At 46.4% G+C, this 27053-nt stretch overlaps 1 protein-coding gene across 1 annotated transcript; it reads right to left on the bottom strand.

Moving 5' to 3' along the window:
* Positions 1-11100: 11100 nt before the first annotated feature.
* Positions 11101-11502, bottom strand: LOC120696020. The gene has a single exon (XM_039979190.1). The coding sequence runs from the start codon at positions 11420-11422 to the stop codon at positions 11303-11305; it is 120 nt and encodes a 39-aa protein (XP_039835124.1). The 5' UTR covers positions 11423-11502; the 3' UTR covers positions 11101-11302.
* Positions 11503-27053: the final 15551 nt, after the last annotated feature.

Consider the following 27053-nt stretch of genomic DNA (forward strand, 5'->3'; position numbering starts at 1 on the left):
GCCTGAGACGTGCCAGGACGGTCCCTCACGATCGTTCCTTTTGGCGCTAATGGTGCCACGAGCATCGTGGTTGCCGCTGAGCTGGCTGTGGGTTGGTGGCACGAGTCGCTTTTGGCCCGCGCTAGGAAGTTCGCCTCCCATGGCGCTCTTCTGCTGCTGGTGCGACTTCAGGGCAGGTCGGGCGGCCACCATGGTTCCAGGTCCACTGCGGTGGACCCTAGATGCGCCCCGGTTGTTAGGGGTGGCTGCTGGACTCTTGCCACCGTACGGTCGATGGAACTCTGCACCTACAAGATGACGATAACACCGACTGGTACAGCCAGGAGGCCACCACACACGCGCATCGTCCCAAGTCCCAAGTCATGCGTAATATGCGTGTGCGCGGTCCATGGGATTCAAATTCACCACCTCCGCCATCGCACAAACTTCACCCAAGAACGCAAAACCAAATCACAAGATCACACAAACGAGAATGACACCGAGGCACGATGTTTGTTAACGAGGTTCGGAGGCCCTGCCCCGTTGCCAATTGCCATTCTAACATGGAGGCCTTTGACGTCAATCCAGGGTCCCAGCGGGTCTACTTCTCGCCAAGAATGATCCGTTAAGGTCAAGACAACGCCTGAGCGGTGCACTCGCTCTTATGTGCCACAAGTCTGCATGGGCCCATAGGCCTAATCTATCCGCCAGTTGGAAAGAGCGGGATTACGTCCTCAACCTAGAAGGCAATCGAGCGACGAACCTGTACCAAGCTCCTGACCTTAGTTTCCGACTAGACCCCATTTTAGTATTTTACGCGTCCCCATCCCTAAACAAAGGGATGGGTTGGCCGGACTACATGTAGACGGGCCCCACAAAAAGGAGCGGCAAATAAGGGCAGGCACCCCGGTCAACTTGCCGTACGGGCCAACCACTCCTCCCTGGGTAACATTGCTCCTCGTCGTTGCAGCAGGGGAACAATATTCCACCTGCCCGTCCTCGCGAGTAGATGGAGCAGGGAGTCATCATCTCGATGCCACCAGCATGGCGTCGCCATCGCCATACCACGGACATGCCACTGTCAGGGTGGAGTGACAGGACGCGACTTGAATGACCGTCATGCCGTACCTATCAAAGGGTCGACCACTCGGGCTGATGGAGCATGACGTACAGAGGCGATCGCCCCATAATGGAGGACGAGGGCGGTGGCCGCTCGTGGGCTCCAACTGATAGAGTTGACGGCCTCGACTGGCAGAGTAGTAAGCTTCGATCGTCGGAGCAAGGCACTCTTCCTCCTTAACCCATCATTAGTTTCTCTATAAGGAGACCACCCTTGGTATATAAAAGGGAAGGCCCTCCTCATAGCGTGATAGAGAAAAAGGAAAAGCGGAACTAGATCAAGCCAGTAGCATTCACAACCACTCTCACTTGTGAGCTTGTAACTCCCCAACCTTCTCAAGCACCTCGGCTCAAGCAATACATCTGGCTGACTCCCGACTGGAAGTAGAGCATTCACACCTGAACCAGTATAAACCTAAGTCATTGTGTGCTAGGCCACCTCCTATCACAATGCACGGCATACACTATCAGTAGAATTGTTTGTTGGCCATTTCCGGAACCCACAATCATGCAAACAATTATGATAATTATAGACTACTCTTTAATTATTATGCTGATGTGGAATGGAATTTTTCTACTGGCAAGTTAGCAAACGCAAACAGTATATACTCACTAGCAGACGTAGGATGTGAAATTTTGCTTCCCAAGTCAATTCAGAGGGTAAGAACTAGATTGAAGTGAAGACATTGAACGCTAAACAAAACACCTGTAGAAAGTCAGAGTATTTGTTAAGTACTACGAGTTCTTGTTGAAGTCAACTGAAACCCTTCTCCCAAAACGCAGGCCCGGCCGACAAGCAAACTCTAGATATAGGCATTTGACAAAATGAGAATGGAACTATACGTTTCGCCGTTCTCCTAGATTTTGTTTAAGATGTTGTTTGTCCAGTGGCATCATCGACATGTTGCATGTTTGGTGCTTGCTTTGTGCCTGTCCACAGGATGTATTGTTTCGGTGGTGCAACAGAATGGTCTTTTATTCAGTGATCATAAGGAATTTTGCCGACGACGCACCTGCTCACGTGACACCAACCTAGCAGCATCGCACAACTTGGCTTGGATCATCACCATGTGCATCTCGTAGCAGCTTTGCTGCACCCTTGTTGTTGGCATCACACCAACCTAGCTCCATTGCACCACCAGCATCATCAACTTCACACCGCGGCTCCTCACTTTGTTATTACTCGTGCGAAGTCAGCAATTATTAATTGCACTCCAGTTGACATCAACTCAAATCCTGCTCCCAAAAGGTTTGCCCGGCAGACATGTAAGCTTCAAACAAAATCATTTGACCACAAGCACTTGGTAAACTCAGGATATGTGCAATGTACCTGCATTTGGACTTTATTTCGAAGGAATTATGGTTGGATGATCCCCCGCAAAAAAAGAATTATGGTTGGATGCGTACGTGCTGCTTCTCTTCTTTTTTGGTTCTGTTGTACGCTTGGATTGATGAAAAAAATCTTAACCACAATCTAGTAGAGAACCTAATGTTCTGATAGAAATGCAGAGTGCCATAAACTAATTCAGGGCGTCGTTTGCCTCTCGATCGCCACATGTATCTTCTTAACAAAAGCAGCATACTAACGTTCGGGAAAAATGCATGGAGAATTCACTTCTTTATAGTCATAATCACCATAAACAATTCTGATCCTCTATAGATTTCTCTTACTATTGTGCTGCTATTGAATGGCAAATTTCTACTGGATTCGATTCGATACAGTAATCATTCTTGATTTATTAGCAGAGGTTGAGAAAGTGAATATTTATTGCAAAGTCAACACGGTGGGTAAGGGCTAAGGTCGGTCTGCTAAGACAGTGCCTAATAAACAAGAATGTATAGAAAGTCAGAGCATATTTTAGCTATCACTATTTCAAGCTGACGTCAGCTGCAACCAAGCAGACAAGCAAAGACAAGCTCTAAACAAAAGCATTTGAGAAATGAGAAATGGACCTCCGTTGAAGGAATGGTTAGATCCTGCTCACCTTTTTGGTTCTGATGTATGATTGTATTGATGAAACGAATCTTAAATACAATCTAGGAGAGCAGCTGCTGTTTGTATGAAACATGGAGAACGAAGGCATACAATAAATTAACCATGATGGCTAGCTAAATGTATGAATAAGATGTTTATGTGGTTAGTCATTTCTTGAAGTAAAAAAAGGGATTAAAAAAGAGAAAAACACCCTTCCAAAAAGAAAGTACGTGAGAGCAACGGCGATCCTGAATACTGAAGTTCTGAAGAAAGAAAGAAAAAAAAAGATAAGATAAAAACCGTGGATTATGAGCTAAAACCAGCAACACTATAAAAGGCACAAAAAAAAAAATTGCAGTACAGAGAGTGGAACACTGCATCACTACCCAATGCAGTTATGCTTAATCGACAAGAGGTAATCACATTGTCTGCCATCTGCCAAAGCTGTAAGCAAAGTTGGCATACATTTATTGTTGAGCTTCAGGTCCACTTGCAAATATAGATTTGTCAGACAAAAAAGCATGAATCTAGCCATGTTCTTCAGAGATGTTCACAAAATGACTTTGTTTAGATATCCAATAAAGCATATTCATCGTTCCCAAAACCGGTGCTTAACAAGTGCTTAGTCTGCCTGGACCAACGAAATCATTTGACTGACTTTTGTAGCTCTCCTGTTACCAACCAGACACAAAAGTAACTGTTTGCTTGTCCTCAGGATGTCGTGTGCCGCATCAAGGGTGCAGCTAGTTACCCCGTATTCAGACAACACTATGAATTTGTGGCACTTATGAAAAGATAAACTAGATCGTTTGATCAAATAAGTGAAAGAAAACGAAAGAATGTATTCTCCTCAAAAGAAAAGAATGTAGTGTTTTCAGGGCTTGCTTGTTCAGTTTCCAAAGGATGTACAGTTTCAAGGGTGCAGCAGAATGATCTTATAATCAGTGATCATAAGGAATTTTGCCTCCTCGACGTGTAAACCAATATTTAATGTTAGAGTTCTTTTTTGAAAGTAAAAGCACGCTATTGGTATAAAGAGACTATTAAAGACAAAAAAAAAGCACAAACAAATGAATAATGGAAGCACCAGTAAGAGGATTTCGCATTCATTAAATAAAGCACATTCTTGTTGACGAAAGAGACAAAACGACTCTAAAATGTGAAATTTGAGGCACCGGTAAGAGGATTTTGCATTCAGCTGTCTGTAAGACGGGAAACGATAAAGACAAAGGAGATGCGACAGAACCCAGAGGAATGATGAAGACAGATGCTACTGCTCTACCAGACACAAGAATACACAAGATGCGGCATATGTTTCTGATTCTGCAGCTGCTATGTTTTCAGAATTCTTCAGAGGGTTAAAAGCTAAAAAAAATGGAGCAGAATTCATGCCCAGTGCCTGCACGGACCACCTCCATGGTTCGTGTAAGAATGCTGCTGCACAGCAAGGCAACAACAATGGGGATATGGAGGTGACAAGGAGCACTGAGCCCACGGTGCTGGTCTGATCTTAACTTGCTTGCATTGGGAACTGGTTGGTTTGGTTTGTAGCCGAAGGCGATTAATGAAGCCCTAAACAGTGGATACAATGTTTTCAGGTGCGATTTATGACTGTCCAATGATCCACGCTCCCATAGTGGGAATTGTTTGGATGGAGTATCGGTGAAAAATAAATATAGATTGCTTGGGAGGATCATCAAGTTGGAATATCTCGAACAAAGTACAGAGGAAATAGGATTTGCTATATTCATGTTTACCAAAAGCTTTAATCTAAAAATGTTTACCAAAAGCTACTTAAAATTTCGAAATGCACGAAAAGCTACACATCAGCATATGTCTCTTCTTTTCTAAAAAAAAAGAGAGAAAAAAAGTGGTCCTGATATGTGCTTAATACATAATGCAAACTATTGTACTATTTTCCATTACTTAATATTTAATTTACATGGTATTTCAGAAAGTATGTTATCTACGACATTGCAGAAAGGGTTCACTGAAATCGATACCATTCAAAAAAGAATATCATTGCAACTCGTATTTTTTAAGATTATATAGCAGACACTCACAATGCACACATATTCACACCCCTATTAACATAAGAATGCAAACCCTACTCCTATGACCATTTTTAAAGATTGAACTAGCAAATCGTCAAGATTGACGAATTCACCACAGGTGCCTCACTGTTGACGGGAACGGTCCCTATCACTGAATGCACAGCGTCGTTAAATCCTAACATATTCCCTTCTACGGGAAGTCGAACCTTGGACCTAAAATACTACCAAGACTCTTGTAACCATTAGACTACTATTGGGCCTTTCGCCCTCCTATTCTCATATTCTTCTATTGATCCATCAAGTTCAAAACAATCTATGTTTTAAATAGCGCATGGTGGGAGCATAATGACATGGACATATGGTAGGTGCAACATGCACGTCAAAGATCAAAATTGATGATTCCTTGGACATGCAACCGCTGAATACTATGAAGTTCTAGACGTACATTAAAATCTGTTTTTTTCTCTAACAACGAAATCTGAATATTTTTCTACGAACAAGTCTTTTAGCTTTAAGAAAAAAGAATTGTATGAACACTAGTTCATTTCACGGAGAACAGATATAGACATGACGAAGAGAAATTACACCTGCCCCAAAAGGAGAAATACATTCAACATAAAGTCAACTTACAAAGGGTTGCCTACCGGCTACCTAATGCTGCCCAAGGCATTTTCACCTTGCTAGCTTCCAGTGATAAAGCAGTAACAAAAATAGGAATAATGTTATGAGTAGCAAAATCTTATAGGAATGATAATATAATAACTATTTATACTCTGTAAGGAAAAATGCAGTAAATTTGAAGGCAAATGCTTCTAAGAGTGTAGAATACACTGTGTGAGCTAATGTTTGGAAACCCCAAAAATGTACGAGTCATTCCCCAAAAGAAAAAAAAAATCAAGAGCTCTCCCGGAGGCAACCCTATAACATAGCTTTGTTTGTATGTAGCAATCCTGTAATCTGCTATAATACTTTCCACCACAAAGTACTCTGTAGTTTTCACATGCAAACTCTCAATATGCGAAAAATATAACAATACCCGAAATTAGACAGATGAGCTGATGATGGAAATACATTCATGATGAATAACAAAACGACAAATTCCTACATTGGAATTGGCATATAAATAGTTATCGGTACTTGTATTGACAGTACGCAATACAGGCAACAGTTGTCCTTTACTGGAAAATTTTGGCAGTGGTGTATCAAACTATGGTTGTGTGGCACTACTGCAACAAAGGTTTGTTGGGACGGGCAAAACTATATTTCTAGGGACGGACGGCGCACCCGCCTCTAGTTTTCGCTGCTAAAAATAGTATTTGTAGGCGTGGATAACACGGCCGTCTATAAAATCTGTTTCAAGAGGCGACACCCCTCTACAAATCTATTTTTAGGGGCGGGTCATGCTCTCATCCATCCCTGAAAATACATTTGTAGGGCGGCCTGCCCTTAGAAATGAGTTTCTAGGGGAGAAAAAATAAAAAAAACAAAAAAATTGCCGAGCCGCACCTGCTCGGGCACCGCAACCACGCGCTGGCGCACGGGCCGCCGCCGCGCTGCATGCGCCGAACGACGCGATGGCCATGCTGTCGTGGTAGTCAGGGGAGGAGCCGCTGCCGAGCGCGATGGAGACTTGGAGAGCATGTCCACGTCGTCCGCCTCGGCACCGGAGGCCGCCATGCGCGCCTCGCTGCTGCCGCCTGCCATGTCCGCTCCGTGCCCCGCCGGCGCCGCCCCACCACCGGAGGCCGCTGCGCTCGTGCCCCGCTGCCGCCGCCCGCCGCGTATGCGTGCCGCAACGCCGCAACCTGCCGCGTCCACTCTGCGCCCTGCCGGTGCTGCCGGAGGCCGCCGTTCGCGTCCCGTGGCCCCCGTCCATCGCGTCCGCGAGCCGCACTGTCTCCGGAGACTGCCGCGCGCGCCCTGCAGCAGCAGCCCGATGCTTTTGCTCCACGGTCGGCCGGCATCGCCGGAGGCCGCCCTGCGCATGCCCGCGGCCAAAGCCCGCCACCCCGCTGGCACCGTCGGAGGCCGCCGTGCGCGGCCCGCGGCCCCAGCCTGCCGCGTTCGTGTGCCGCCGCGCTGCCAGAGGCTGCCGCGCATGCCCCGCCGGCACTGCCGGAGGCTGCTGTGCACGGCCCGCGGCCCCAGCCCGCTGCGTCCATGTGCCGCCACATCGACAGAGGCCGCAGTGCGCGCAGCACGCCGCTGAATGGTCCTTGCTTGAGTGACAATATTAGATGGACAAATAATGTGGCATATGGATATACACTGGTAATTAGTCCACAAGTGATGATGAGAATGAGCTCATTGCATATGAGACATGATATGGAGTCACGTGACCAAGGTGGAGAAGATTACAAGGCTGGACTTGATGGACCGGTTGCAATGGTGAAGGGCAAGTCAAGGCTTTGAAGCGACGAACCGCGAGACGTTGAAGCTTGGGCAAGACTTGGCACCGTTAGACCGAGACAATGATGAAGAGCAAGCAAGGTCAAGACCAATGGACCAAAGAGGTCATGTGATGATATGGAGTGGATTATATCATTATGATTGTGTTGGTGCATTGGTTGCATCAACAATTGGAGGATGGAGATAAAAATGAAGGTTGAATGGAAATGCGCAAGGCAAAGGTATAACCTAGGGCATTTCAGTTCACCGGTCTAAGGTTGAGTGGAGGAGTGCTTACCATATTTAGGATAGATGGCCATACTATTAAGAGGGGCAAACTTGTTTGTATATTGATCATCTAGTGCCACTTGGAGAGATCTAACTTTTACGATGTGTTAGGATCGAGTGGCGTGGTGAGAGCAAGTGAAAATTATTTGAAAAATATTTATGAAAATGCTAACAGACATGCACATGGTGGTTTACACTTGGTGGTCTTGGCACATTTGCAAAGGAGAAGGTGTTGGTGTTGATGTTGATGTTGATCAACTTGAGGAAGAAAGAAAGGTGTTTCGGTGTTCTTCGAACACTAGGATGGCTCTTGGAGTGGAATACTGCTTTAATCCATTTTGTTTTGGATTACTTATTCAGTTGGATTGTGTAGTCCTCTGAATAAACTTTTCATAGAGTCCAAAATCATCTAATTTGGTTGACGGAGTTAAAAGTTATGAGCATCTTACCGATGATTGGTTTTGGTGAAAATAGACCAATGAACCGTCCGCTGCTGGGGGCGGACGGTCCACCGGATTCTGGTTTGAACACGAACGGAACCGTTCTGGACTTTGGGTGTTGTCCCAAGTTGTGCGGTGGACGGTCCTCCCCTAGGGAGCAGACAGTCCGCAAGTCACTTCCAGTTTTAGTCAGAAATGTTTTTGTTTCTGGGCGTTCAGGGTTTTGAATGGCGGACGGTCTGCCCGGGGCTCTGATGATCGACTCTGACACGCAATCATTGCAGTTCTAGCCATTGGGTTTGAATTGTGGACAGTCTGGTTTCTCTGAGGCGGACAGCCCGCGAAAGCTCTATTTTCACAGAATTTGAGTGTAACGGCTAGTTTGGGACCTTCCTATATAAATAGAGGTTGTGGCCGGCCATTTCGTCTGTTGAGCACCTTGGGGACTTGGTGTCCTTGTGTGAGAGTGCTTGGGAGCCCTCCAACTCACTTGTGATTAGAGAAAATCATTTCCGCTAAGTGAGAGAGCTATTCTAGTGCGTTGCATTGAGAGATTGCAAGAGATTGCACTAAGTTATCGAGTTACAAGCTCGTGGTGCTTGTTACTCTTGGAGGTTGCCACCTCCTAGATGGATTGGTGGTGTGTCACCATCGTGAAGCCCGCAAAAAGATTGTGTGGTGCTCCGGAGAAGTGATTGTGAAGGGTATTATGCTCACCCCGCGGGAGCCGTGAAGAGCAACTCTAGTTGAGCGAGACGCGAAGAGCAACAAGTGGTCCGGCTGAATCATGTGCTAGAGCTCGGTGTGAGCACTTCACATGGGAGAGCGTGACTTGAGATTCACCACTAGTAAGAGGATCGGCAGCAACCTTGGAGCTTGTCTCAATGGGGACTAGCTTGGTGGCAACCAAGTGAATCTCGGGATAAAATCTTGTGTCTCCTCGATAGTTTGATTTTTCTTTATGCATAATTTACAGTTGTGGTGAAGTTGCTCGATATAGCGGTGCTTGGGTGCTTGTGTTTTGAGTACATGAACTTGAAGATATGCTTGAGGAAGTCAATTCAATCATCATCTCCAAGTTTGGCTTGATTCGGAGCTCTCTAGCCTCACTCTTCAGTTTGGGAGTTCTCTACTCGGGCAAAACCGGTGGCACCAGATTTGCAAAACCGGTTGTACCAGTTTTTCTAGACATACACAAGCTTGTATTTACTTACTCATATTGTGCTTGTGTAGTTGCTCTTATAATTAGTTAGCTTTTGTAGCTTGCTAGTTTTCTTCTTTTCTTGTGTAGCTTAGAAATAGCCCCCTTGCGTGACTAATTGGCTTAAATAGCCTCGTTAGCCACTTTGCTTAGTTTGTGTAGTTAAGTAATTTAAGCTCTTTAGTTTAGCTTGTGTTGCTTTGCTAGTTGAGTAAGTTCTAGTTGTGCTTAGGCTTTGTGCGCTTTGCATACTAGTATGTATAGGAGCTCCCTAGTTGTTTGAGTACTAGTTGTATAGGCTTGTGTGACCTTGCAAACTAGAATTGTGTAGGTGAGCTCCGGTACCTTAGTTGCTCAATTAGAATACTTTTCTAAGGTGTGAGTAATAGATAGAGGGGTGTAATCTTGGCTAGTCCGATTAGTTTAAATTCCGTATTTGTTTCGGATAGCCGGCGACGTTTTAAGTTTTATTTTAAAAAGAACTATTCACCACTCTTTAGTTCGCCATCTCGACCCGCGTCTGCTCCGCGCCCCGCCGGCGCCGCCTGAGGCCGCCGTCCATGTGCCCCCGCCGTGTCCACTGCGGCCTGGCGCGGGTGCCCCTGCAGCCCCAGCCCTGTGCCGCTGCGGGCCGCCGCCACCCCGGCTGCGCGCCCCCTCGCCGCGTGGCCTTGCGCCGCCGCTGCTGTGTGGCTTTTGCCAGAGTGAGATAGGGAAGAGGGATAAGGACGAGAGCGTGAGAGAGATAAGGCAGAGGTGGGGTGAAGCAAGAGATAAGGGAGAGGGAAAGAGGGGCACCCTAAGAGACGTGGTAGGGTGGGTCAGTCGATTCTTCTGCAGCCAATCGCCTTGTACCTTTTAAAGCTCACGGATCATCGTCTGACACAACCAATCGTCTATATTTTTAGGGGCGGGGTAGAGGAGTCACCCACCCCTACAAATCTATTTTTTGAGGCGGGTGGCGCCCCGGCCACACCTAAAAATAAATTTGTAACTTAAAAATGGATTTGTAGGGGCGGGTGAGGCCTCCACCGCCCCTACAAATCGTTTTTCAAATAATGCTAAAAATTCATTTGTAGGTAGGGCCTCCACACGCGACCCGAATTCTTTGAAATGTTTTGCTGTTTTATTTGAATTAAACAAATTTTTAGTGGAATTTGAAAAATTATTTGTAGGGGCGGATGGGGGCCTCACCCGCTCTTGAAAATGAGGCAATTTTTAGGAGCAGGCGGAGAATGAGCCACCCTTGAAAATGCCACTTTTAGGGGCGGCTCACCCCCAACTGCCCCTAAAAATGGCACCCATTTTCAGGGGCGGCTCTATTACTACAGTACTCGCACCTCATTTGTTGGAACGAGTGATTTTCTAATCCGCCCCTAAAAAAATTTGAGGTGTTGTTACAAATCATTTTTGTAGTAGTGTGGTCTGTCCTGGTTATTAATCGTAGTAAAACAAGCCAGCACTTTAATTTTTCAATCTGAAGCAACCTTAGGTGCACTTCCTTTTTGAATGAACCGATACAGTCCACCATGCTTGCTTGCTTGCAGAAGAAGCACACAAATTGACGCTAAATGGATATACCGATTCTGATTTCTGAATCATTTTTTGAAGTAATTTCAAAGTTCAGAAGCCAGACAGATCAACTTCCAGAGAGAAAAAAAAAAGAATCTGTTAGTCTGTATTAACATCTAGCATTCTCCATCTTTACAACACTATATGCACGTAGCCTTGCCTTCCACAAGAGGCAAGAAAACAAAGAGCCTTCATATCATGAGATCCACCCACCTAACATTGCAAGGTGGAAAAGGTGAAAAAAAAAGAAAGAACAGAAAGTCGCATTGCTCCTTCAGCCTTAAGATCAGTCACTCCAGCAGAGGAGCATGACGACACATCGGCGGATGATGTAGAGCCTGGCCTTCTGCTCCCTCAGCACCCTCTGCAGCTTCCCCCTCTGCTGCTGCTTCTTCCCTTTCTCCATGTTTGCCAACAAGTAGGGGTTCAGCGAAGCAATGCAAAGGTTTAGGTTGCAGAGCTGAGCTGAGCTGTGCTCTCCTTGGGATGATGATAGTGATGGGGTGAAGATGCTGGGCAGTGATTTAGCTCTTCTTTATATAGACGGTGCCAGGGATCTCAAGACTTCCACATACACCCACCAGCCACCCCACATGCAGTCAACACTTGTGCCTTGGAGGGGACACTTCTGAGTCCAAGTGCATGCTCCAGCTCCTTTTCTATTGCTTAGGATAAGGGTTTAGGGGCAGATAGGCTACTTACCTGCATCGCAATGTGATCATGGATGGACCCTTGATGGGTGCTGAGGAGCAGCGCCATGATTGAGGACCGTGCGCCGCGCCGCGCCGCGGACAGGATTAAGTGGCCATCCATGCTTGCCTGCAAGCAAGATTGATTCGCGGATTGTTTAATGAAACCAAGGTGTGGTCTGTTCATGACCCTCAAGCGTTCAAGGTTACCTGAAATGCTGCTGCTGGGGTTGCTCAGGGATGCAGTTAACCCTTTACACTGCTAAACGGGCACTCATTGACAGGCTGTAGGAGTAGGCTGGAAGATGTGAAAACAACCGGATCGAGAATGGACTCGATAACAGAATTTGTTTCTGCTCCTTACCTGCAGATATGTCATGTGCATTGTTCATACCGGATACAACAACTCCAATCAGATCCATGCTTGGACGTTCCTGAAGAATATAAAAATAGAATTTCTCCCACACCAGGCAGAGGTAGAGTCAGTTTGTATTTCCATTTCATATTTTCATATGTTGAAAACAACAGGTTGGGGAATTGTGAGGAGACAACAATTAGTTAGGAATTCAGAGATGCATCATCCATGTCAACACAATTCAAGGAATGCTAGTGCATGCATCTGTCAACCAGCTACCATGAAATGGTAAACATGGACATGAAAAGTTCTACAATAATTTTTTTTGTCATTATCATATTTAGTCGACTCTTGGCACTGCATGTTTGCATTCCACAAAGAACAACAACATTTCGGTTCGCACAGGCGACATTGATGAACTGATTGCAGAAAGTGTTGAAGTAACTTCATCGATCATCAGTAAATCTACTCAGCGTAACCTTTCAGCAGGCTGAAACGGCATATTAGAGGCCCCTAAACTAGACTAGCAACAGCTTATCATTGGACCACTGCAGACAGAGCAAAACTAATGAAGTGAACACCTATTAACCAAATCGCTAGTGGTGCACTAGGCAACGAATCAAAAGCACTGAGCTACAAGGCCAAGACCAACTGTAACTGTGGTCCAGTACAACATTTGCAGATCTTCAAAACTGGCATACAAACCATGGTGTACAAAATGGAGGAATCAATTAGTACATGTTATTAGCTGCTACAGGTAAATCAAGCAGTAATACAATTGTACATACCTGGAAGTACAGGTAAAAGAAATCAGATTAGGACAGGTCATATGCATTTCCTTCCCTTTTGGAAATAAGCTCCCCAGGAGACATAAAAGCTTACTTAGCATGTGTTGAATATGCACTATTATGTTAATCCGGAGGCCAAATGATGGGAATATAAGGAAAGTAACCAAAGATGCTCACATGGTTAAGATTCAACCCATTGACCAGGACCTAATTGCTGGTTAACATGAGACAGTGCTTGTGTGCTACATGACCAGCATTGAGACATGGTATGTCACATGCTTGACTAGCATTCAGCCAAAGGATTCAACACAAAGTCAGCCAGTGTTGCATGCACCTATTATCACTAATCATACTCCATAGAATCAAGTTCAGTACTGAAGCCCAGCAAACATAATACATCCATATATGCTGAAGAAAAAAAAATCATAACATATGCTGCTGAATATTATCATTCATGGTAGGTCCTTAACAAAGATAATCACAAAAATTAACATATGGAGAACTTATCTAGTGGCAAGAGGCAGAAAACCCCAATACATAATACATATATATCAAGTACATGTCTTGCTTTTGACCGGCAATTAGGCAAAAGGCATGAAAATACACTAATAAATAATACAACATCAAACGGCTAAAATGCCCACTCCTCCACAGACAAGCACCCCAAACCCAATACACACAAAAGATTATGTCTTAATTAATCATCCAAAACAAGTACACTCAAAAGTACTTTCCAGTCAAAAGATACGCCAGCGGGCATGGATGATCCGGATACTCATTCCATCCTTCCTAGCAGCTTCCGAACGGATCGAGATGACATGAGGAAATCTCAAAGATACTCTGAACATTACATCTCTAAGAACGTTTCCCAACTCCTTGCCGACACAATCTACCGACAACAGGATAAAGTACAGTAGTATGCATTGTTACTAGTTACTACTGTGGGACCGAAACCGGCGACCAGAGGGGGGGTGAATGGGAGCCGATCAAAATTTCTTCCGAAATTCAAACCGTCGGCCTATATCCCGAAAATCACCCAAGACCTCAAGCGTTCTGGACAAAGTTTGGAATAGCTATAGAAAAACTAAACCAACACAAAAAGTCTCGAACGAGCGAGCGAAACCACGAAGCAAATCGGAAGCGAATCGGGAAAACTGCAAAACTGATCTGCCTGGACCGGTCTGACCGGTGCGCTGGACCGGTCTGACCGGTCTTGCCTACCGGTCTGACCGGTGGCACCCAGAAAATCCCCGAAAACTTAGATTCAAACGGTGAATCTCGACCAAACGACCACGAAAACCGATGAAACTTGGGGGATTGCTTCGCCCCTACCCATGAACATATCCCCAAAAGATCTCGTCCTAAAGATCAACGAATCGTGAGAATTATGGGAGAGATCAAAAGGGATTGGAGTTTTCTCAAGAACTCAAGAAATCAAATTCGAACACGCCAGTGATTCCAGACGGTTTAGGACAGGGTTAGAAGCACGGGAATCACAGCAAAGAACTCATGGACTCCTCGCAACCAAGTGCACCAAAAACGAAATCGAAATTTCATCAAACAAGGAACAAAACGAGGAGATGGATTGATTCAAACCGCCCAGAGGGCACGAGGAGGTTAGGGCCTCCTTTCCCAATCAAATCCACAAGAGTTCTCACAAAAACAACATTCAAATCTACCCTAAAGAGATGAACTGAGGAAGAGGAACACAGGGGCGGTGACCTGGGGAAACAAAGAATTCACGGACGCAATACAAAAGCCGCACTTGACCTAACACAAGTGAAGGGGTATTTATACCCGCGGGACCGGTCAGACCGGTTGGTTAGACCGGTCAGACCGGTTGGCCTGCAGCACCCCCTGTACACGATCTCATCCGACGGCCGAGGTTCTTTTTTCGAAACGAAGTCTTCTCCGCGATGCCGCCGTCTTGATGAAGATTCAGTCCGCGGTTTTGGAGGGTCCACGAAACCCAGGTAGATGGCCGGTTTTGAGAAAACCGCCAAAACCTCACGCGCGGGAAGATTCCCGCCTCCACGCAGTGGCCCTAGACGCTGTTCCCGCCTCGGCCTTCTGACGGCCCTAGACGCCGCTCGACGCCCGTCACCTCCTCACCCGCAGCGAGGCCCTAGACGCCATCGACGCCCGTCGCCTCCGTCAGGCCCGAGATTGACGCCCGTGCCTCCACGACTCGCCGTCTTCAACCGCCGTCCGCCTCCTTAGTTTTGTGGCGCAAACCAAGAAACCCGCCTTCCATCGCCGCTTGCGCCCTCGATCCAGGAGTGGACGCCATAGCTGCCGCCCGGTCCGAGCTCCGGTCCCGGCTGCCCTTCACCGCCGTCCACCGCACGGTCCATCGGCCACAACACCTCCACGGCAGCTCCCCGTCGATACTCGACGCCCGTGTACCTGCAATCCAAAGACCAAGCGCACGATCACACCGCACGGTTGACAATTCACTCATCACAAGCAGGATAGAGTACTCAACATTCCTCAATCTCCCCCTTGATGAGTGCATTGTCAACTCACCACCTGAAACCAGAGAAGTGATAAAATGAGAAGCAAGAAAGTGAAGAACTCAAGCAAGTGACACAAAGCTCAGAAAGGCAGAAACAGTCATTTACTCAAGCAGAGATCGATCTCCTAAGACAAGGGCAACGGCTCGACGCAATCAATCAAAATCCAAAACATGACTCCTCAAAAACAGAGGTAACGCTCGACGCAGTCATGCAAGAAGCCGAGGGAAAACAAGGAAAACCAGAAGCCAAGAACAAAGCAGAAACTCACCAAACAAAGCTTTTCCCTCTCACACGTGCAACTCTCCCAAAATGATGCACTCTCAAAGCCCTGTGCACAACAAGTTTTTTAAAAAATCAAACAAGTCTCCCCCTTGTTCGATCACTTCTCTCAAAATTCTCCCCCTTGTTGGCACATGCACACATCAAGTCTAACAAGACCCAAAACTCCCCCTGAAGCTGAAACTCCCCCTGAACAGATGCTATGCAATGAATGCAATGCAGGAGGTGTAAGTGAAAGCATTCAGGGATACAAAGATATGAGCAATATCTAGTCTCAAGCACGTGTGCATCCATAAACTAGACCTGCATCTAGCTCAACAGGGTATATCAAATCAGTCTAGAGCTAGGCAAGTTCAGTTTAGGAGAAATAAAATCATCACCCATGATCTAGCACTAACAAGTAGAAAATGGAAAGCAGTGCTAATCAAACTCATACAGGTGAGCCAAAGCAGCCAAAACAAGTTGCCAACATTCATTTTTCAATCAAATTTATATCAAGCAATTCTTAATGCCAGGGGTTGAAAGCTTGTCATGCTTTACTTAGCAACGAGGCCAAGCCTATGCCGAAAGACAATCAGAAGCTTAAAGCACTCGTTTCAGTCATGCACAGCCTTGCCCGGGTTCTCACAAGTGCAAAGTGAGCCGTCCCGAAAGCTCGATCAGTGCGACAAGCAATCCCACATGGATCTTTTCAATCCAATTCAAGAACAGTTCAAGCAATTTTATCAGATTTAGATAATTTCAAGTATGAATTGCTGAATGAAAAAGGCACACTAGCATGAATAAGATAGCAAAGCACATCAACACGCCCTAACATGCTAGTAGCCAAGACAGGGTGATCATGTTTTCAGATTTTCAAATCAAAATAGCTTAACTCAGATCATGTCATATACACAATGAAGCAAGCTATACATGATCAAGTTTATCAACTCACACTAGCAGGCACTAGAGGATCATAGCAATGTATACAAGAATGCTAGTGCAAATGAGACAATGCAAAATGCAAAATGTACAATGCATATGCACAAGCAACTAACCTAGCTAAAACTTAAGAGAAAGACACCGAAAAGCCAAAAGCTAAGCAACTAAAGAATTCAGCAAATACAACGGCTCAAAGACACACAGGACTAGACCAATGAATCCAACTGAGTACCATGGAAAAGGCAACAATCAGAAAACCACCAGTCCATCATGAGAGGAAAACGTACAAGCCGAACGCTCTCATACCTCGATGAAGATCCCGCTGGACCTAGAGCATAGCAAGCTCGAGGTCACCTCCCCTGCGTCCTCAGCGGATCCATCTTCTGCTCGAACAGGTTCTTGTAGAGGTGAACGATTGAAGTGGAAGTAGTGGTACTGGATCGTCCTCCTGAGCTGAGGTAGTCGAAGCAGAGGGGGCCGGAGCCTGCAGCCGGCACAGTAACTCCGGATCATCATCGGCACCTGAGGTAGAGCTCCCCCTCAACAAGTGATACCTAGCACAAGAGAAGTTAGGACACAAGAAAATAGCAAACTCCAAAAATCCAGAGCAAAACTCAAGCAAACGATTAGGTGTTAGTCAAGCTACATGCAAAAGTATACCAAAAGACACTCTAGAACATATCAAGACAAAAGATATTCCTAGAAAAGTCTAAAGACACTCAACAACATGAACCAAGGCAGCAAGACTATATGAAGAAGATACTTGAGCTAGCAACCAGACCTAAGGAGCAAAAGCTACACAAGCATGAGGGGAACTGAACAAAACACACACCCTGAGCTAGCAAGAGTCATGACAAAAATAAAACCATAAAAACTAGCACACAAAGTGGCTAGTCCACCAAAGCACAAGTACAGACCTAGCAAGCAAAGCAAGAATGAGATAAAGAATCTACAACAAGTCACAAGCAGAAAGTGTACAAAGAACTCAAAGAGCAAACTCAAATGTACATATGATACACAGACCACCACGAGCTATCCATCAGTCTTGGAGAACAATCAAGTCTTGATCAAACCTGCATAAGACCAAGATCCATGGAGCACTTGTTCTCCAAGCCACCAACCTGCATCACCAACAAGACATAGGGGGAGCAAACGTCTCGACACTGGGGTTAGCGAAGTGAGAAGCAAACCAGTGACGAGCCATTTGCTCTACATAAGGGTAACCAAAGTCAGGCAAAGCGTATCCCCTGTCCCGTCTACTGCAAGGCTGACGATCACCACCGCGAGGAAAGCGTGGAGCCTCAAAACCTCCTCCAAAGCCTCGGTCCCGTGGTCCATAGCCGTACTGAAAACGACCAGGAGCACGACCGGCAAAGCGACCACCCGCTGGAGCACGGTAACCACCACCGTCTCCCTGACCTCCACCTACACGGCGCGCCCTAGCATCTAGCCTACCGCCATGCCGAGAAGGACCATGCACCCGAGCAGAGTACATGTTCGCGTTCCGTCTCTCCTGCTCTCTCCTCACAGCCCGCTTTCTCCTGAAGCAAAACTCCTCCAGGTGACCTTCCCTGTCACAGAACTCGCAGTGGCACCTCACCTCACGCTTAGGAGGTGGAGGCCTAGCCTGCGGACGGGGAGGAGCAGCCCTCTTCTTTTGGGCAACCTGGGCTATGGCAGCAGGGAGCGTGTCCAGGAAATTCCTCAGCTCATTGGGCTTTGGAACCCAAACCTGCTTCTGCGGAGGTGCTTTCGGTGGTTCTTTAAGCACACCATCCGCGGGGTCAACAAGCGAAGGCTGCGTGCTCGTGCTAGTAGTGTTTCCAGCAGCCTTGCCGATCTTACCATACAACCTGTCAAAGTATGACTTCGTGTATGTGTAACCGACCCCAAACCCATCACCACGCTTGAACTGCTTGATCATCATGCCCAACCGCGGCTCACTAGCAGAAACCCAACTAAGAATCGCCCTAAGATAGGTATTCTCATTCTCCAGGTTGGCTTTCTCTACCGCAAGATTATCCAAATCAAAAATCAAACCAGGGCAAACAGAGCAGTCAATAGGTGGGCTAGACTCTATGACCTTAGTCTTTCCAAAAGACTTGATCAAAGCGTTCTTCTCCTCTAGCTCCAACCTAAGCGTGGGACAAAGTTTACAAGCGCCAAGCAAAGCAGGCCTAGATCTAAGCTCCTCTAGTTCACAAACAATAGTAGCAAACTTGGACTGCAAAGAAGCTAGATCAGACTTAAAAATGGAACACTCATCGCATTCAAGCACATCACTAACAATGGGAGCATCCTTGACAAGTTCAAGCTCATGCTTGGCCTTGGCTAGCTCGTGAGATACGTCAGAAAGCGAAGTCTTAGCAACATCTAAGTTCGTGACGTTCTCATCATGCTTGGCACGGAGAGCAACAAGATCATTCATCTGAGATATGCAGCCAGCGCACTCATCCTCACTAGATTTCTCCCTAGCACAAGCCAGCTCAGCCCTAAGCTTTCTACGCTCTCTAGCTGCTTCCTTAAGCAGCCTCTTCTGGTTGTCGAGAGCGGTGTGCAACTCACTAACCTCTGTATCAAGTAGGTCAATTATGGAGTTTACCTTGAATCGCTCTCGGATCCAGGAGAAGAGCCGGAGTGCGTCGGTGTAGCATGTCCATCCGAAGACGCACGAGCACCATCGGCTTCGCCCGCCATGGTGCAGAAGCTCTTGCGTCGACCGGCCGCCAAGCAAAGGCCGATGAAGCCGATGGCTTCCTTGTCCCGCTTCTTCTTCTTCTTGTCGTCGTCGTCGGAGTTTGGTGAAGAAGAGCGGTCGGTGTCGGAGCTCTTGTCGAGGTCGCTGAGCTGCGCCAGGAAGGCCTTCTCCCGCTTCTTGGCCTTGTACTGGAAGCGCTTCTTGAGCGACTCCTTGTCGAAGCGTCCTCCCCGGTCACGACTGCAGTGCTTATGGCGCCGACGCTCCTTGTTGGAGCCTCCCTCGTCGCGGTCGCGGTGGCGGTAGTAGTCGAAGGAGTTGTTCTGGCCACCGCCGGACTTCTTGGGGCAATCGGCGATGAAGTGGTTCAGATCGCCATAGTTGTAGCACCCGGGGTTCTTCTTCCTCTGCCTGTTGTGGTAGACTCGCTGGAACTTGCTGATGAGAAGGCACAAGTCGTCGTCGCCCAGCGTCTCTAGCTGCTCTTCTGAAACAGAAGGCAAAGAGGCAAGAGAAAAGCCAAGAGCAGAGTTAGCGTTAGAGCTCGATCCACCTGGGCGACTCACAAGAGCAACGCTCTTGGAAGGAGGGGCACCATTGAGCTTGGTTCGTGTCTGGTTATCCACCTCCGTGGCCTTGAGCTTGCTGAAAAGCTCGTTCACGGTCAGAGTCTCATAGCCTGCAGACTCAATGATCGTGTTCACCTTGAGATCCCACATAGAGCGGTCAAGTGCGTAGAGCAACTTGAGAGCCTTCTCGTGCTCTGTGTACTCAAGGGCACCAGCAGATCTGTTCGCATTGACCTTGTTCACAATCGACTGAAAACGACTGAACATTAGGTCAATGCTCTCACCCGGCTCCTGTGTGAAGTTCTCGTACTCATGCCGGTGAGTCTCGAACAGTCTGGCCTTCACCTTAGGTGTACCCTCGTGGTAGTTCTCAAGGCACGTCCAAATTTTGTGGGCTTCCTGAAAACCCTGGACGCGTGAGAACTCCGCACGAGAAATGCCAGCGAACAAGGCATTGACGGCCTTGGCGTTAGCCTCGTGCTGGGTCACCTGAAGAGGCGTGGTCCGAACAGCAAGCACCTCGTAAAGCTGGTTCGTGGTAATCTCCCAGACATCGGCTCCCATGCTCTGCAGGAAGGCTCTCATGCGAACCTTCCAGTAGGCATAATCATCGCCGGAAAACACCAGGATCTTACCAAGACTCGCCATGGTCGCCGAGTGGTTTTCGAACCGGTTAAGGTACTGAAAACCTCAACCAGGCTCTGATACCAATTGTGGGACCGAAGACGGCGACCAGAGGGGGGGTGAATGGGAGCCGATCAAAATTTCTTCCGAAATTCAAACCGTCGGCCTAAATCCCGAAAATCACCCAAGCCCTCAAGCATTCTGGCCAAAGTTTGGAATAGCTATGGAAAAGCTAAACCAACACAAAAGGCCTCGAACGAGCGAGCGAAACCACGAAGCAAATCGAAAGCGAATCGGGAAAATTGCAGAACTGATCTACCTGGACCGGTCTGACCGGTGCGCTGGACCGGTCTGACCGGTCTTGCCTACCGGTCTGACCGGTGGCACCCAGAAAACCCCCGAAAACTTAGATTCAAACGGTGAATCTCGACCAAACGACCACGAAAACCGATGAAACTTGGGTGATTGCTTCGCCCCTACCCCGTGAATATATCCCCAAAAGATCTCGTCCTAAAGATCAACGAATCGTGAGAATTATGGGAGAGATCAAAAGGGATTGGGGTTTTCTCAAGAACTCAAGAAATCAAATTCGAACACGCCAGTGATTCCAGAGGGTTTAGGACAGGGTTAGAAGCACGGGAATCACAGCAAAGAACTCATGGACTCCTCGCAACCAAGTGCACCAAAAACGAAATCGAAATTTTATCAAACAAGGCACAAAATGAGGAGATAGATTGATTCAAACCGCCCAGAGGCCACGAGGAGGTTAGGGCCTCCTTTCCCAATCAAATCCACAAGAGTTCTCACACAAACAACATTCAAATCTACCCTAAAGAGATGAACTGAGGAAAAGGAACACAGGGGCGGTGGCCTGGGGAAACAAAGAATTCACGTACGCAATACAAAAGCCGCACTTGACCTAACACAAGTGAAGGGGTATTTATACCCGCGGGACCGGTCAGACCGGTACGCTGGACCGGTCAGACCGGTTGGTTAGACCGGTCAGACCGGTGCCAGGGACTGGTCAGACCGGTTGGCCTGCAGCACCCCCTGTACACGATCTCATCCGACGGCCGAGGTTCTTTCTTCGAAACGAAGTCTTCTCCGCGATGCCGCCGTCTTGATGAAGATCCAGTCCGCGGTTTTGGAGGGTCCGCGAAACCCGGGTAGATGGCCGGTTTTGAGAAAACCGCCAAAACCTCACGCGCGGGAAGATTCCCGCCTCCACGCCGTGGCCCTAGACGCCGTTCCCGCCTCGGCCTTCTGACGGCCCTAGACGCCGCCCGACGCCCGTCACCTCCTCGCCCGCAGTGAGGCCCTAGACGCCGTCGACGCCCGTCGCCTCCGTCAGTCCCTAGACCGATGCTCGTGCCTCCACGACTCGGCGTCTTCAACCGCCGTCCGCCTCCTTGGTTTTGTGGCGTAAATCAAGAAACCCGCCTTCCGTCGCCGCTTGCGCCCTCGATCCAGGAGTGGACGCCATAGCTGCCGCCCGGTCCGAGCTCCGGTCCCGGCTGCCCTTCACCGCCGTCCACCGCACGGTCCATCGGCCACAGCACCTCCACGACAGCTCCCCGTCGACACTCGACGCCCGTGTACCTGTAATCCAAAGATCAAGCGCACGATCACACCGCACGGTTGACAATTCACTCATCACAAGCAGGATAGAGTACTCAACATTCCTCAACTACTGCCAACTCCAAGAAGATATGGGAAATGCAAGAAGATCACGGCTACTCTCACAAGTAGATCAAGCAGACAGTTTACAGTGGTGTGAGCCTTCCAAGTGTAACATCGAGAAGAAAAGCAAGACAGTAAGGGGATAAATTAATACACCAGCCGCATGAAGCACTGCCGGATACCTTGAACCTTCGTTGCAACCATGCTGAACCGCTGAATCTGCAGATTTGGACACGTATGCTGGGAGCAGAGGCACGATGAGCTGTCTGTTATCTGAAACAATCCTATCCGTCAATGAGATTAAGCTTTTTGTCGCCGACAAGAACAATAAGCTACATTCAGGTTCAGAGATTTGTCCCCTGAGATTAGATAAAGGAGGCAAAAGAAATATCAGCAAAGTTGCATCTTGCATGCATGGGAGGAGGGGAGCTACATGCTTGCCTCCTCTCTATAAAGACCCCAGCGTCCTTCCGAGTTCTGCACCACAGCAAGCTCCAGCCAAAATCATCAGAGAGCAAGGTGTCCGCCTGCTCTGATCACAGCTCACCAGTTCATCAAGTTAACTTGTAGCCATGAGGACCGCGAGCCAGAGCAAGCAGAAGGGGAAGGTGGCCAGAGCCCTGAAAGAGCACAGAGCCAGGCTCTACATCATCCGCCGGTGCATCGTCATGCTCCTCTGCTGGCACGAATGAACTCTGGCCAGCGTTTTCCTCCATGGAATCTGTCAAGGGTCCATGGGGAGGTTACACACTTGTAGCTAGGCAACTGCTAGTCAGGACTCAGGAGTAGAACTAGGAAGGCACTCTCATGGCTGTGCCAGTTTTGCACTAAGCAAGCTCGGCAGGACGAGACATTCTAGCATTTGTTTCAATACTTGCAACTTCTGCTCTCTCTCTTTTTTCTCCACACTTTTTACCTTCTGCTATCCAGATAGCAGCGGGATATGGTGGCTTACCATTTTTTGTACATGCTATATTTTGTAGCTCGATGTCTACTTAGAAATGATTCAGTAAATTCAAACATAGTTAATCAAATTGTTCTTCAGTGCACTGGAACGCTTGCATTTTTCTCTCTCTCTAATATTCAAGGGGTCCTTTTAATTGACCCTTTAATTTATGGCTTACGAATATGTTAACTCTGTATTTTTCAGTTATGAACAAAAGAACTGCAGCCACCTAGAAAAGCTAACCCTAATAAGTTCAATAGGTAGCCCTTTCATCATGCTTGGTACTACCACTATTTTCCTACAAACAGGTATATAACATAAACATTATCCCAGCAGACAAGAAGATGGAAAGCTAAAATTACTTTACCTTGATTGAACCCCTCATAAGCAGTAGCCTCTAGGTTGCACAATATCAAAGAATGGACAGGAGGTCCACAAAGGAACTAATTAAATACTTTTTTCAAACAGCAGGACAGCTGCCTGTCATTACATTAATAAGAAAAATAACTAATTTGCTTGGCTGTCATAGGGATTAATTTCCAAAAGGCAATTATTAGTCAAATGTCTAAGCATACTACTGGTACTTGCTAAATGGAATCTGCACTGGCTGTATATGTCTTAGCAGAAAGGCGGCAGCCTACCAAAGCCTATTAGCAGTCCTTGACTGTCCTTATGTACCAGTGCATGGACGCATCACAGCTCTCCCAAATACCTAAGCGGCTACAAACAGTAAGATATTGCAGCCACAGATAGGACAAAGTTTGTGATCAACCTGGTGCAGTCTGATATGCAGAGCAAAATATTAGTCATCAGGAATACAGGGCCCTTGTCTTCCGGGAAGAGCAACTCCCCCTGCATTTCTTAAGGTTAAGGAGCCAGAAACAGAAGAAAACAACGCAGGATATATGCAGAGCTGCAGCGGATGTGACCAAGCAGAAGCACACGAGCTAACAAGAGGACAAACGCATGCACACGCGCACGCACGTACCAAGGCGCTCAGGCACGTGCAGGCCATGATCATCAGTCCCTTTATTACCCATGCCAAACTGAAGCCTGACAGTTTCATGTGACCAAGAATTGGCAGCAAATACTCTCGCAGTGATCAGCACAGAAACAAAGAATTTGCATAATTGATATAGCAATTTGCAACAATTCGTCTAGTCAAGCAACAGTTAGTAAGACATTTAATTGACATCTGACACGATTCAGCCAATATCTCTGCTCTGATTAGGCTCCCACTCAAAAAAAAAAGACAGTGTTATGTTTTAGTCAGCTCCCACTTAGAAAGACTGTTTTAATCAGCTTCCACTAAAAAAGATTGTAATGCGTTTTTAGTGGATTCCATATATGTATGTGTGTGCTAGATCAAGAAATTCAAATTTACACAGTTTTCGTTCTTCAATTTAGTGCCTAGTCAACACCAATTGCACATAATAAGAGAAAATAAAAGGAGATAAATGAAAAGCAGGGAAAAAGTTCTTTTTTCTCCCTTCCATATGCACAAGATCTTAACTATCTTCACTAAGATATTATTCAAAATATGAATCAAGGGCAACGGCCTGGAAAGCATGAAGGGAAACGAGCATATATATATGACCACACAAACTGATCTCGACTTTAATTTACGTAAAATGTTCAAAGCACAAAGCATATGATGCGGATCAGTTCAAACTGTTACGAAGTATAGCTTCATAGCTAAAGTTCATCATTCAGTCTAAAATAATACAACTTTTGAAGAGATTGTTAATTATCATCGCCTTAATAAAAACTGCCATATCCACCTTCCAGTTGTACAAAATATGGCAATCTCAGATTACAGAGCTGGATCTCTCACCCTTGCCTGAAGCAACAGGCAAGCAAGAAAAAAAAAAGATTGCCACTAGAACCAGCACATGACCAGCCTATACAGGGCAACTATGCCTAAACTCTAAACCCTACCAAAATGGCAGTGCCCAAAAAACATCCAGAATGGAGGGGAAAATAGTATCTCCCGTGGAGATCAACATCTAATCACTCCAGCGTAGCAACATGACTACGCAGCGGCGGAAAATGTAAAATCTAGCCCTCTTCTCCCTGAAGGCTCTGTTGAGCCTCCCCATCTGTCTCCTTTGTCCTCCAAGCTTCATGGTCTGATGAAGAAGAAGCTTGGTGCAAGGCAAATGAGAGAAGGAAGGGATGCCGAGATGGACAGCTTGTAGTATTATGCCTAGTGTAGTGGTATGATGAGAGGGAAGGCAGCAGGCAAGGGCTTTATATAGAGGTGCACAAGGGATATGCCATAACATCATACCCCCACATGCAGGCAGTTTGTTAATGCACTAGGAGGCATACTGCTGACCCTACAATTATCCTACTCATTAGTCTATTTGCATAGAGCTTAGGAGCTAGCAAAAGGTTAAACTATGCATGACCATGACCATACTAGAGAACTACAAAGGTAAAAACAGACAAGATAAAGTGGCCGTCCATCCATCCGTGCAACAAAGGTGGATGCAGGTTGTTTAGTGACTCCAAGAAAGGTAATGAAAAAAATATACTGGCAGGGATTAGAGGGAAGCTTCCAGGAAGGTCACATTAACGCTAAGCGTGATTAAGCTCATCCATGACAGATGAAGACCTGGTAATACTGCTACTATGAAAATGCCCTATAAGCAGCAACGGGATAGAATTTCAGAAATCGATGGGACTGGTCTGATTTCACCTTCCATGTGCATTGGCATGAAGTTACAGCTAATGGAATTACACGTTAACCAAACATAAGGACTTGTAGAAATGCAGCAATAAAAAATACTGTATAACACACAAACCATTTGGGTACAGCTACAGACCTCATGAGACTTGTCTGATTTCACTTTCCCTCAATTGCAGCAGGGTTATCTCTTTCCTTAGTCATCATTAGAGCAATGCTAGACACGTAGCTGGTGACAAAGTCAGCAGCCTTGAGTACAGAGAGAAAGACATCATAATCTTCATTCTCTGAAGATGTTTGAATGAAGTGGCCAGGAAGACCTCTTGCTCTGCAAATGGAGAACTAAATAAACTTGAACAAGCAAAATACTTGATACCTTTTGTGGGTGTCCTAGAAATTATCTTTCGTTGCCACTATCCTGTTTTCAGACATAGAATTTCTGGATTATCCCCTTGTTTTGAATTAAACACATTGTGCTTTGCAATAGGACAGTTGCATTCTGGACTTGTCAGATGACCCACAGACCACTACCCCCACACTGTCTTCATTTCTTCTGTTCCTGATGACACATAAAACTAGGTATCACTTCCTAAAAATTACTGATTAAAGTTCAGTCAAATACGTTCATGCTTGGAGTATGAAGTGATGCTAAGTAAAAACTTACTTGCCTATGAACAAACTAACTCTTTTTATTTTACCATCAAAAGGTACCTTTATGTACGTCACTCAACTAGTCAAACATCATCAGTGAAGTCACTACAAGATATCGTCAAGTCTAAAATGTTGCAAGACAGAAGCTATAGTTATTGTAGGTTGAACATTATTCATGTAGTAGGGAATCAAATCACAGCAAATCTCCTTATGCATTGAACCTCTCTCGGCTTGACTGCTAGTCTGCTATAGATGTCATAGCACTAGAACAAAACAGAGGAAGATTATATGACACTTTCTTCTTTTTTCTAAAAAAAAAGATAGGAAGATCAGCATCACTAAGAAATTAAACTTCCTATTCTAAAGAATGGTGAAAGATGATAGAATTTCTTTATAATAGATGAGCAGTAGCCCCTTTTATTGCCTTCAATTTTGCCATTTCAATATTAAATTCGAAGTGCTTAGTGAAAACAAAAAAAGTTCCTGTGTTCATAAAATAGTTAAGCTTAATACATAAACTCCAGATCTTGCGTTCAGCTGAGCCTAACGAGGTCTTCATGCTTCATTTCTACTATAAGTCTACAATGAATGTCTTCTGCTGGCTCAAAATTCTTCAGCGAAAAGGAGCTGAA

Source organism: Panicum virgatum, chromosome 2K (genome assembly GCF_016808335.1).
Source record: "Panicum virgatum strain AP13 chromosome 2K, P.virgatum_v5, whole genome shotgun sequence".
Lineage (NCBI taxonomy): Eukaryota > Viridiplantae > Streptophyta > Magnoliopsida > Poales > Poaceae > Panicum > Panicum virgatum.